This window comes from Eublepharis macularius, chromosome 10, assembly GCF_028583425.1.
Source record: "Eublepharis macularius isolate TG4126 chromosome 10, MPM_Emac_v1.0, whole genome shotgun sequence".
NCBI classification, from domain to species: Eukaryota; Metazoa; Chordata; class Lepidosauria; order Squamata; family Eublepharidae; genus Eublepharis; species Eublepharis macularius.
The window spans coordinates 95425831-95439436 of NC_072799.1; the positions used below are offsets into that span (position 1 = coordinate 95425831).

The 13606-nt window shown below is 45.0% G+C and overlaps 1 protein-coding gene across 1 annotated transcript; it reads right to left on the bottom strand.

Moving 5' to 3' along the window:
• Positions 1 to 4404: 4404 nt before the first annotated feature.
• CHRNA9 (cholinergic receptor nicotinic alpha 9 subunit) lies at positions 4405 to 13606 on the bottom strand. The gene is made up of 5 exons (XM_054990350.1): positions 13524 to 13606; positions 12878 to 13023; positions 12627 to 12781; positions 10717 to 11249; positions 4405 to 4995 (listed from the first exon to the last, which is right to left on the bottom strand). The coding sequence occupies exons 1-5, from the start codon at positions 13588 to 13590 to the stop codon at positions 4436 to 4438; spliced, it is 1461 nt and encodes a 486-aa protein (XP_054846325.1). The 5' UTR covers positions 13591 to 13606; the 3' UTR covers positions 4405 to 4435.

Consider the following 13606-nt stretch of genomic DNA (forward strand, 5'->3'; position numbering starts at 1 on the left):
TCTCTGGCTGACCCTCTCTGGTCAGAAGCCAGGCGCCAACTCCCCTCAGTTGACAGTTCCCTCCAACCGTCGGCCCCTCCACATTCCATCCCCAACTGCCATTTCAGGCTGGCCACAAAGAGGGGGTGGGGAGGCAGCATGTCAATCACCCTCCCCTCTTTACTGCCCGGCCATCCCGGCATTTGAAGCTGAGTCCATCACAGCAGGCATTAAGGTCCCCATTTTGTCCAGGCAGATTACGCAGGGGAGAGGTTTCGTAATGTAAACTGGACATAAGAAAATACGTAGCCATGTGGGGCTGTCGTAAAATTCAAAAATAATCTCTCTACAATACCTTTTACTAAGACCAACCAAAGTAACACATTGTGTGCAAGCTCTCAAGATCTCCAGGACTCTTTATCAGGCTGGATGTTAAGTGGAAGAAAATGGAGGGGAAAGGGGCTAGATTTGTCCAGGCCTCTGGGTCAGCATACTCTCTGTGCAGGTGGATTTGATTTAAATTAAATTTATTTAAATCACGATTTAAATCACTAGTCAGTAACACTCAATTTATATCATGATTTTCTACATATGGGCTGATTCCGCACACATTGGATAATGCACTTTCAATGCACTTTATCAATCGTTTGAAGTGGATTTTTTCTTCCGCACACGAAAAAATCTGTTTCAAATGATCTATAAAGAGGACTGGAAGTGCATCATCCAACGTGTGCGGAATCACTCAAAGTCTCATTCTTGCTTGTTATAACCTTGATATTTGCAACCCAGATGAAAGCTTCATTTTTATAACAATTTCTCAGGTGACTTTTACAGTTATATCAGAAAACTAACAATTGTTTAGTTATTTACCTTTTGAAACAGATAACTGTGAAGTCATTGCGGGGTGAACTATCTCCTGTTTAAAAGGTTAATCCTTCATATTTGGACAAGTTTTCTGCTGTAATTTATTGGAAGGAGAAAAATAATTATTAACAATAACCGCTTAAATTATTTTATTTAACAACAACATTTAGCATATATATTCTTGTATTTGCTTTAAACATCCTTATTTGTTAACAAACATGGTTAAATAAAAATACTCCCAAACTGGGTCTCATTTATAGTCTGCTGTGATTGTAGGTTTGTTCTTCAAGGGAGAGAATTAATCTCAGGCTACACCTTGCAGCAGAGATATCAAGACTTGGAGAGTTAGTTTCAGATGGGTAGCCATGCTTTCCTGTAGCAAAAAAGCGCGGCAATTCTAAGAAGAGCCACTCCCGTCTAAGCCCATTGAAATCAATGATTTTAGACAGGTGTAACCCTTAGGAGAGCACGGTAAATCTAGTTGGTCTTTAAGGTGCTACTGGACCCAAATCTTGTTCTTTTACTACAGACCAACACGGCTACCCACCTGAAAGTATCTTCATGGAAGGCACCACATTCAGCCACCTGGGTGGAAATCCATCAGTCTTAAAAAATAACTTGCACAGGTACAGACTATCATTTTTCTTACCAAATGTGAAAGACTGGATATTATAGCTAAGGGACTACAAGATTTCTGGAGTATTCTGCTCAAAAAGTTTCACTTTCATTTGTTGTACTTGCCCCTCCCTCTTCTCACTTAACATCTCTTACCCAGATCTGTGCCACCCCAAACAATCTTCTATTCATTGAAATTCTTGAAACGTAGCACTTAAGAGGTAAAGGGTTTAACTCTGTATACATAGATTTGCAGAGGAACAATAGGGCTGAGGTCTCTTTCTCAGTTCTATGTTTATTTTAAAACATTTTTGCTGTTAAGATACCATCTGTGACGTTATCTTCAAGACAGAAAAACTACCCAAAATAATCTTACAAAAACCTCTGGGAGAGCATGACATTGGGCCCCTGATGAATGAATTAATGGAATTCATTTACAAAAATTTTAAACTTTGCATGAATACACAGTCTCATACTATGTAATTAAAAATTAATACTTATTTCATGATGAAAAACCTTTGGGTTATAATGTATCTTAAACAGAAAACTATCTTTAGGTAGATTCTTCCTCAAAAAGCATTTTATCAAACAAAATAATTTAAATTTTAAAAATCCAATTTTTTTTTTAAACAATTTTTATCCACCCTGGCCCTGTGGGATTCCTAAGAGTCCGCTGACTTCAATGGACAAAGGGTGTGTCCACTGAAGCTGGTACCAAATTGCCCCCTGGAGAACTGGAAAGCTTGCAAAATATGCTTTATTATTTTAGTTGGGCTTAATAAATTGTATTGCTTTGGCTTTTGCTTTGGAACAGATGAGGTGCACAATGTAAAAGCTTGCAGTCACACACAGAGAAAATATATGTTAATAACCTAGAAGGATTTACATAGTATGATTTAAAATGTCAGCTGGTCCCCCCCCCCCACACACACACACACTAAAAAAACAACCTGTGTTGAGCTGTACAAGTGCATTGTTGTGTTGTAAGGAGCGGAGAGGAGAAATAGAGATGGAAGGAAAAAAGGAGCAAAGAACAACAGAGGAAAAGATGTGGGGGGGCAGGGGGGGGAGATGAGCTAAGCAGGAGCCCCGAATTGCCAGGCTGCTTTGAAGCTGGGCCTTGAGAGGAAGCCCAGAGTTCTTTCATTATTCTTATATATCTTTCCAGGGCTTTGTTTCTGGGGAAAGAGGTGGTGGGTTTCCCTCAGAGAAATTAGCTGTGCAGACAAATATCAAGGAGGGCAGATTTTATCCAAGAGACTGATATATCCTTTTATGGCTATGAGATGTCAAGATGAATAATAACAACATTTGATTTATATATCGCCCTTCAGGATGACTTAACACCCACTCAGAGCGGTTTGAAAAGTATGTCACACAACAAAACACCCTGTGAGGTGGGTGGGGCTGAGAGAGCTCTGAGAAGCTGTGACTGCCCCAAGGTCACCCAGCTGGCTTCAGGTGGAAGCGTGGGGGATCAAACCCAGCTCTCCAGATTAGAGTCCCACGCTCTTAACCACTACACCAAACTGGCATTTGGGATAGGCATGGCTAAGTATGAACTGGGCTAAAGAACAGCAGAATGAATGGGCACAATCTGGAAATTCTTACTGACACAGCTTGATATATATTTAATTCCAGCTTTGTACTCCATTCACAGAGTCCCCTTTCAGTGCCAGGATTTGCAAATTTTATGTAAGAATTGTTTAAAAGGTTCTACTACCTATCAGTTGCCAACCCAGGTTCAAGGTATGGGCTGTCACCTACAAAGTTCTTCACAGCCTTGGTCCATCTCATCTATAGGACCGCCTCTCTCCCCATGTTCCACCATGGCAGCTGCACTTATCTGAACAGGGCCTTCTGCAACTGCCACCATGAACATGGGCAAAATCAACAGCTGCCCGTACACGGGCATTCTCTGCGGTGGCCCCCACTTTATGGAATGGCCTGCCTGAGGAGGTCAGGAAGGCTCCCCCTCTCCTGGCTTTCTGCAAACTATGCAAAACTGAATTATTCAGGAGGGCTTTTTGCTCAGATAGGAGGGCTGTTCTGTAAGGAAGTGGTCTCAAAACATCCTTCAGTAAAAGGAGAAGGAGGAACCACAGACTTCACTACTATTGCTATAAGTATGATCTTATGTTGTTTAATATATCAGTCCCAGAGTGGCTTATGCTCTGTTTCAGCATTTCTTCGGCTCTGTATTGGATTTCTGCTGGTTTTTAAATCTTTGCAAATTTGCCTGCATGTACCCATTACATGTTTTTTAAACATCTTTGATATTGACTGTACTGACTCATGCTGTGTAATTCGTCTCGAGTCTCAGTGAGAAAGGTGGACTATAAATAACATAAATGAATAAAATATCGTCACGGCCCGTAAATGTGCTTTGTCGGTCATGTGTTAATTCCAGGTATCAACAGACTTGCATACACAATTCTCAGCTAAGCAGTGTTTGATGGCCTTTCATCTGGTGGGTCTTAAAGTACAACGTTTTCTGTTCTGCAAGGAACTCAGGATGGAAATGGATGGAGTCATCCCATTTTATCTTCACAACAACCCTGTGGGGTAGAGTAGGCTGAGATGGTTACTTGCCCAAGGCAACAAAGTGGGGGGTTGTCCCTGAGCCCCCATCCCAGCTCAACATTCTAGCCATTAAACAGCTAGTTTTTCTTAGAGATGTTCAATTTCAACATTTTCTTTTTTCAGAATACTTTGGCTGTTTACAGAGCGCCATCCAGGCAGATCAACTCAGTCTTGCACTCACTAGCTTGGAGGGAAGCTCACTGCTGCGTTTGCTTCCCAAATCAAGCCGACTTAAGATTGCAGACTTAAACCCTGAATATACACATCCTACCTAGTGGAGAAGAGTGGGGAGGAAACGGTTCAGCTTTTTCACCAAGTTTAGGGGCCTGGTACAACACGAGGGGAGTGCCCGAGGGACGGGGAATGCAGCCGCAGCCCTGCTTTCGGTCTCCGTCTAGAGGGCTTTGCCGATGATCAGAACGCTCATGAAAAAGACCATCATGAAAAATACCCACATGAAGAACCTGTCCATCACCTTGGCTACTTTTTTCCACTCCACTCCTTTTGCATGATTGGCTTTGTGGCGCCTTACGCAGTCTGCAATGTATTCAATATTCTTAATGAGTACGTTGTAACACGAGCAGCAGCTGACCACGTCCCTTGGGTTCCCACATGGAACTCTGCCCCCGTCGTCCGTGCCCCCTGGTGGTTCCTTTCTGAGGTCACGGCCATTGTTTTTCATCTTCACAACTGGTCTCCTTCCCCCTTCATGTTTGTCTTCCTCTCTTGGATATGTATTCAGCTTTGGGTCTTGATCTTCTGCTCGTTGCAAACTTGTACAGTTTTCACCCACATCGTAAACGAAAAAGATCTTCGACATGTAGTCCAGAATCACCACTCTTGCCCACTGAGGGACGGGTTTGGCTCCTGAGCCGCAGTAGTGTATGTTCATTATGATGATGGTCAGTGCTGTGGAGGCTGTGATCATCGTCATCGTAGCTATGTAATATTTACCTAGGATGTTAAAAAAAATGACAAGAACAACCGCATCAGAAGATTAATAAGCAGTAATTGACCTTGCGAAGGGTTTGAGAGCCCCCATGGCGTAGCGGTTACAGTGTCAAGAGTGGGAGCAGAATTACACAATGCGTTATTTAACTGCTGTGCAGTTGCAGGGTACTTAAAAGTCTTATTTAAAGTCTGTTGGGGGCCCCAGGATTGTGGTGTGGGAGACAGGAGCCCCTCCTCCCCCCACACTACAGTACTGAGCCAAATTGTGGCCCAGGGTCTTTTATATATTTTACAAAATTTATATCCCGCTTTTCTGCCCTCAATAAGGACCACCAAGATGGCTATCAAATTACAACATACATAATAATGTCACCAGAAAAACATCGTTAAAACTACTAAAACAAGGGTTCATATGAAACACAGAACAACTAAAACACCGAGCAGGAAGGAACATCAAATGAAACAAAGTCTTCACCCACTTTCTGTTGAGCAGAAGTGCAAGAGAACAGAAGGGGAGAAGAGCAGAAGAGGGAACCTGAAGCAGTATCAAAGGGGAGGAAGAAATCCACGGCTTCTGAAGAGGGCCATTTCCATGAAGCTCCCATCCAAGAAGCAAGTCACAAAGGAAACAACTACTTTCATTCAGTGTGACAAAGCTTTAACTAGGTAATGAAACCTTGACTCACATCAGAGAATTCATAGTCACGAAAATCAGGTGAAAGGATCAGAGTGTAGGAATTGCTTCTGGCTTAGCAGAAACCTTTTATGGAAAAGGCCTTAAAAGGAAGTACCACCTAATTCCACATCGCTGTATAATTGCACAGAGTGAAGAAAGAGCTTTAGCTGGAGCTGAAACCTTACATGCCAGTATGGAATCTATCAAGGGGGGAACCATATAAATGCTCAGAATGTGGAAAGAGTTTCAGAGATGGCTCAGGCCTTACTTCCCATCAAAGAACCACACAGGGAAGAAAACATCAGTGTGGGAAGAGCTTTAGTAACCACTCAAGCCTCACTTTCCATTAAAGAATCCACACACAGGAGACTCTGTATCAATTGCTGAGGATGTGGAAAGAGCTTCAGTACCCATCCAGGCCTTACTTACCATAAAAGAACCAACACAGGATAGAAACCCTCTACATGCCTAGATTATAGGAAGACCATCTGTGCTAGTATCCCATCAAGAGATTCACACTGGAGAGAAATCCTGTAAAGGTATCCAGAAGTTATCGGTTCTGGGCCCGGTGCTCTTCAATATTTTTATAAATGATCTGGACAAGGTTGTGAAGGGATTACTCATTAAATCTGCAGATGACACCAAACTGGGAGAAGTAGCAAACACCTTTGAAGATAACAGTCCAAATTCCTAAGAGCAGTACTTCCAACACCAATGAATGTGTCAAATATAGCTATAAGACTGGAAGTTGGAACGGTAATGGTAGCAGCTAGATTATGGATTGCAGTTATATTATATTGGTTAAAATTAGCTTCTACTGTAGCTGCGCTTGCATATCTGATTGCTAACTTTGCCCCTCCTTGGTTGAAACTGCTGCAGAGTAAATTAGGCTACTGTGGTTTTTCCCAACAACACTTATTGATCATGAATAGGACCCAGGCTAAGGTTTTAATTAAACGAAGCATCTTAGATGTGGAAAGGCAACATGACCTGACTAGTTTAAAATTATTTACTCGAGAGATGTATTATGAATAAGGTTTCTCTGATGCCCCATATAAACAGCCTAGAGACTAGCAACAAAGCCCGCTGTGGCAAAAAATACAACGGGCTCTAGAAAGAGCAGGGGGGCTGGGCCGGCTATTGACCCCTCCCCAATACCTTGATATGGGGCAGAGGGAGGAGGGCAGGGCGGTCTGGCTGGGCACTGCCCCCTCCCCAGCGCCCCAATCTGGGTTGGGGGGAGGAGGGCAGGACAATGGGGCCAAGCATTGCCCCCTTCCCAGTGCCCTGATCTGGGGCGGGGGAAGGAGGGCAGGCTGGTGGGGCTGGGTATTGCCCCCTCCTCAACACCCTGGGATGGGGCAGAGGGGGGAGGGCAGGGTGGCCTGGCCGGGCATTGTCTCCTCCCAAGCGCCCTAATCTGCTTTGGGGAAGGAGGGCAGGGCAGGGGGAGGAGGGCATGCTCAGGGGCTGGAGGCTTGGCAGGCGGGCAGGCATGCCTCCCAGTTCTTTGTGGCTGCAAAGGGCTGCAGGCGCACCACCAGGCTGGAGGCTTGGCAGGCGTGCCTTCTAGCCCTTCACAGCCATGATCACAGCCACAAAGGGCTGCAGCGCCCGCCCGTCTCCAGGCTTGGGACTGGAGACTTGGCAGGTAGGCCTCCCAGCCCTTATCAGCCACGATCCCAGCCGCGAAGGGCTGCAGCGCCCGCCCGTCTCCAGGCTTGGGGCTGGAGGCTTGGCAGGTAGGCCTCTCAGCCCTTCACAGCCACAATCCGCGAAGGGCTGCAGGTGTGCCCGCCTGTCTCCAAGCACTAGGGATGGAGGCTTGAGGGGGATGCGCCTGGTGCCCAACTTTTGCACCCGACAGCAGCCCGTTCAGGCCCCATTGGGGTCAGAGTGGGCTGCTGCAGGTGGTGAGGGCGGGGGGAGGTGGAGCCAAGTCCCCTGATGGGCTTCTACACGCGGCAGCAGCCCCTTCCGGCCCATCAGCAGCCCCTTCCAGCCCATTGGCATGGGATCAGGTGCTGCAGGAGGGGAGCGACTCTCCTCTTATCCCCACTAGGGGCGCAGTACCGTGCCTGCGCAGGGGAATCAAGGTGAGTCGTTGGAAACCTGCTTACTGAATTGTTATAGGATAGCTTATGAAAAATGTTTATGCTCATGCAAAAATGGGCGTGTTGAGTTCTTACGGCATGTGTTCTTAGGGAAATATATATTAAACCTATAATTAACAGTCTGCTGGGGAAAGATAGAAACTATCTTATAATAATGTTAGCTGACAGAAATAGGGAAATGACTCTTAAAGTGGCAAAATTTGGTTGGATAGTCATTAATAGGAGGAAATCCTGGTTAAATATGAACCCTAGATAAGTTTTGGTACAATATAATATAAGGTAACTTGAATTTTATGCAATTTATATTATTTAAATTTTAGCTAGATACAATTTTACTAGCTGTTTGGAAATATTTTAAAGTACATACGTTGATTAATTATGTGTTTAAGATGGTATAATTATGCTTCCATGATTGATTAAATAAATTTTAAATTTAGGTAATTGTTGAAATATGCAGCTTGTTTAATGTTTGTTTTATACGGCTTGTGTCATGTTGATGTTTGCTCATTTGTAAGTTTGAATTAGCTCTGAGAGCCACGAGTGAAAGTAAAGCAAGTTAAATCAAAGCAGCTTACTCTTCTTTAGAAAGCCAGCCCCAGCAGCCCGACTGCTGCCTCCGCTTCCTGCTGCTAAAGAGACGGGCAGCAGGGAGGCAGCCTTGAGGAAAAGGAATCACGTGGGCAGGGCCAAAACCCAAGTGACCTCTGCTCAGAACGCCGTTCCAGGCATTCCCCCTCCAAATGAGCCCTGGAACTAATGATCCGGCAACTTGGCTCGCATGCCCACAGAGAGGGCTCTGCGTGCTAGCTGTGGCACGCGTGCCATAGGTTCGCCATCGCTGGTCTAGGTGGTCTGCAAGGCCCATTTCGACTCTATGATTTTATGCATATCGTTCCCATTTTGCAGTCATTCCATTGGCTTCTCATCAGTTACTAGGCTCACATCAAAGTCACGATGAGCCTATTCAAGGCCCTTCATGGTCTCAGCCCCTCATATCTGCGCAACCGTCTTTCCCCCTGTGTCCCGCCATGGCAGCTTCGCTCATCTGTTCAGGGCCTTCTGCAGATGCCACCCTGCAGGTGGGCAAAATCAACAGCTGCCAGCACAGGTGCTTTCCCCCGTGGTAGCCCCCGCCCTATGGAACGGTCTGCCTGAGGTTAGGAAAGCACCCACTCTATTGGCAGGGGGGGGCCTTCTGCACAGATTATCGGGCTGTGCCATAAGAAATAGCTCTAAGGGATACCTTGGTAAGGGACAGGGACTATAGACTACACTATTGTGTGCTTTCAGCTGATGTAAATACGCTCCTACCAAATAGTTCATTGTTGCTAACAATGCTGTGTTAATCACTTATGCTTTAATTCAGAGAAGTTTCATCTAAGTGTTTGGATTTCTGCTAGTTTTCAAATTTGCAGCTCATACCCTATAGTACCTGTTTTCATTGAATACCCTAACTGTTGATAATACTGTATTTTGCTCTGTGAATGTCCTAGCTATTGATTGTATTGTAGTCACTTGCAGTATTGTAATCCACCTTGGATGTCATTGAGAAAGCACACAAGCCCACTGGCAGAAGCTGGCAACAGAAGGGGGCAGATGAGTCTCCCTTAGGCGAGAGTTCCAGAGTTTTTGTGCCACTATGGGGATGGTTCCCTCCAGGGCTGCCACTTGCCTGGTCTTAGAAGGGAGGGTGGGGGGGGGGGCACTGGAACCTGGCCTCCAATGGTAACTACCATGGTTGGGTAGGTTCCTAAGGGAGCAGGTGGCCCTTCAGATATGTTGGTCCAAACCATTGAGTGTTCTCAAGGTCAACACCAGCACCTTGAATTGTGCCCAGAAACAGACTGGGGGCCAGTGAAAATGAGCCAAGACTGGAGCGACAAGTTCCTGACAAGCCACCCCAGTCACCGTCTTGGCTGCCGCTTCCATACACTTCTCCAGGGCATCAGCGTCCCCTGAAGCTGCTGTGTGGCTGTAGAGGAAGGGTCGGGTCGGCCGCTTGGCCCCAGAGAGCTGAATCCCCTCCCCCTCTGCCGTGGATCACTCATCGTCATTCTCAGAGTCGTCTCTTTTTTTACGGGCGGTTGTTGGGAGAATGAAGCAGGGGCGGGGGCGGGGGAGGATGCTGTGAGTGCCTCTGGTTCCCCTTTGGGGAAAAAAGTGGAATGGGAATATCTGAATAAATAAAGCAGTGATGATCAGAACTCCATAGGCACTTCAGAGGTTTTAAGGTAGCCTTGAATTAAGTTGCCATTATCAGACATTTTAAATCCATTGAATGTTGATCCTTATCATCGTCCCTATAATAATAAGGAGGTTTATTTTGACGTGGAATTATATATTCTTTTATGTGTAAGAAAAGTGTCGGCCATTAACCGTCTGCTGCGGTGACTAAGAATTGCCTGGGAATCAGATCAAAGATCTCCCCAGCCGTCTGGCTGGGCATGTAACTATGTGCAGCAACACGAAGAAAGCTAATCCCTGTTTGTCCCCAAAACCATTCCTGCCTCTGAACAGGGGTCTGCAGCAAAAAAAGTCCAGGAAATCCAGATCCCGTTTCAGAGATCCCCCCAAAAATCTAGGATTCCTGAAATCTGGGAAAGATTCTCTGATCCAGTTTAGACAAATTAGAGAATCCCAGATTTATCTGGGCATTATTCCCTATGGGAAAACCTATCCAGCGGCTATCGGGGGGGGGGGGCTGGGGAGTTATTTTTCCAGCAAACTCCACCAACCTCCTTGCTGGTTCTCTTTCAACGCTTGCATTAAGGATTCCAAATAATTCAAATACCCGGACTGGGCAGAGGAATTAAGACCAGTTGTCACCAGTGTGCTGGCTTGTTTCTTAGGCAGATGGCATCACCCAGCACCCTTCCAGTGCTCAATGGCACAACTTCTGATTGTAAACCTCAGTACGAAAGGGCGAGTACCTACCGATCAAGGGCACATTTTCTGAAGGAGGCATGCTCTCTGCAACCATCAGCTGGAACACGGTTAGAGCCAGTAGAACAGTAACTCCAAGAGAGACTTTTTCTCCAGAGTCTGCTGGGAGATAAAATCCCAGTGGAGCCAGAAAAGAGATCAAAAGGCAAGGAAGGAGGAGATTAAATATGTAGAAGGATGACTTCCTTTTCAAAATAAGCGTGAACGTGACATCTGGATAAGGCTCTGAGCAGCAGCCATACGTGATCACGTTCTTAATGGCCGGCATGCCATGAATCTCCCACTCCACATCTTCAATGAAGTCCGAGAGGTCACCGCTATCTAAGAAATTGAATATATCCACCTGGTTACCATTATAGGTCCATGAACCGAAGGTAAGATTGCACTCCTGGCTGTCAAATGGGAAGTAAGAGACGTCTACCACACATGAGCTTTTCGTTATAGCTGGCGCATCCCAAGTGATCTTTCCGTCGTACCGTAGTACAATGTTGGTGTTCACAGGCTCAGAAAAATCATCATCGGCCCTAAATAAAACAAAGAAATACACAAACAGATGAAATGGTGGTATATGAGACACAAAACATTTTGGCTTCAATGGTGTTCATAATGCAAACGTAAAGCCTCCATCAGCAAGATAGCTCATCCACAGCACAAATGCCTCTGAATTCCCATCCACGTGAACAAGAATCCAATGTGATGCAGGCTGTTTTCACACTGGAGGCTTAGCAGTACAGTCCTACGCAGTTTCTCCAGTTTAAACCCATCGCCTTTTGGTGCTTTGTATGTTCCATCACCTTCTGTCAGCAAGTGAAGACTTTTTTGTTTTGTTCCCTTAATAATCACTCCTCCCCACCCTCCATTTTTAATTATGTATGTTTTTATCAATGTCTAATATTTTTAGTTGTTAGCTTCCTGGGTCCGATTGGGCTGAAAGGTAGGATTTAAATCTAAGTTGGGGGATATAAATCTACTTTAAAAATATCATAATTAACATTTGTTCATGCAGAAGTGAAAACAAAAGGTTTATAATATTAGATGGGTAAGCCATGTTCACAGCAAAGTAAACTGTAAGTCCAATGGCACAAAAAAACTAACAAAACTTATTCCAGTATAAGCTTTTGTGAGTCCAATCTAGCTTCATCAGAAACATAGGAGTACACAATCATTTTACAGTGTGAATGAGTACACTAGCCAGGGTAGGTTTTCATTCACGCTTATACACCCAATTGAAACAAGAAGAGCTTTGTGGGGAAACATCCCTGAATAGTACCAAAGAGGTGAAAAGGTGACTGAAACTTCTTTTGTCTAAATGCTCTCACAGCGTTTGCCGTAAGGCAGACATTTCCAGGCTGCGCCTTGCACAATCTACAGAGTTTCTGGGAGGTACAGGTTTGCTGTTGGAGATGTGGCCTGTTGCTATCGGGTTTTTTTTTTTAGAGTTTTCAGGGGGAAACGTGCCCAGGTGATCCAGTTCTTCAGCAGCCATTGCTGCTGGAGATGGCTGGTTGTCTGTCGTCTCTCCCTTGGACCTTTTCTGTGGGGGATTTCATCAAATTCTGTCCAGGGTTGTCAAGATGGGAAGATCAGATGGACAGAATTCTGGCAGTGCTCTTTCCCTTAGGGGCCTGTGCAAGTCATGCAACTGTTCATATAAACATAAGTTTAGGTCTGGATGGTTTGAAGGGGGAGGAAATCTGCTGAGCAATTGATGTGAAGATTTGGGGTGTGGTCCCATGCACACAGCTGCCCTTGTATTGTGGGGCTCTCATCTAAAAAAAAAGGCTGGTCTAAAAAAGCCTTGAAATTCTGTATGAGGAGAGGCTGGGGTGGGGGAGAAACATAAATATCATGCTAATTTCTTGCGTGCACAATTGAAAGTACTCTTTTCCAGCAACACTCACTTGTTGTACAGGACAATGTCGGGCCTCCATACGAGGTTGCTGGGAATTCGGATAGAATCCAGACCGTCGTATTTATCCTTGTCCCACTTCAGATATGCATCATACCAAGTTTGTCGAATCCATAAGTATGCTGTTAAAATTTGGTTTCTTTCATCCTGTAAAATGACAGCGCATCTCAATGTGTCTGTAGTTAACGTGGCGAATAAAATCTGGAGCCTTTCCACCAAGACAATCCCCGTCCGTGTGCTTACCATATCTTTAATCTGGGAAAGGGTGATCTGAAGGGTGACATTCAGGACTGTCTCTGTGTCTTCCACTGGCCGAAGAGCGCTTGAATAGTCCTCAAAAAGCTCACTAAAGAGCATCTGGGCGTATTTCCCTTGTGCTGCCTGCGTACCTGGGGTGGGGAACAGGAAAAAGCATCTATTCCATTTATGTGTTTTGTCACTTATATTTGTTTTATATTCCTAACCCGCTATTGGAATCTGAACTCCACTGCTGGCCAAATCAGAGGAAGTGAAGCAGTGTGAGCTGATCAAAATATTTCCCATGCAAAATATAGCACATGATCTCTCTCTCTCTCTCTCTCTCTCACACACACACACACACACACACACACAAAATGTTTGGAGATGTGCTAAATATAGTGAGCATTTAAAAGGATGGCATGTTGTTCTGTGTTGCAAATTCTTTTCATCCTTGTGTCTCCCAGCCAAGGGGCCATGGCAACTACTCTAATACAAAAAGGTTGGGATCCACAGAATATTCTGTACCTCCCAGAACTGCAGCTCCCATTGGTTCTCTGGCCATTTTGCTTAAACCTCTTTTCTTTCTTTCAGTTGGACTACACTAGCCAAGAGATCTCATCTCCTCACAGCCGGCTGTTTAGAAACTTACCCTCAATTTTCCATGTGGAGAAAACCAAGTAGGCACAGCAAGTGTGGATGCCCAAGCCAGCTTTCATTGTGAGAAAATGTTGT

Excerpts from the sequence above, each read along its gene's own strand:
- CHRNA9 (XM_054990350.1), bottom strand. The coding sequence starts at position 13,590 with ATGAAAGCTGGCTTGGGCATCCACACTTGCTGTGCCTACTTGGTTTTC. Across the intron at positions 11,250-12,626 it reads GACATTGTCCTGTACAACAA|GGCCGATGATGATTTTTCTG; the intron begins GTGAGTGTTGCT and ends TGTTTTATTTAG. Across the intron at positions 4,996-10,716 it reads AGAAAATGTGCCCTTGATCG|GTAAATATTACATAGCTACG; the intron begins GTAGGTACTCGC and ends TTAACATCCTAG.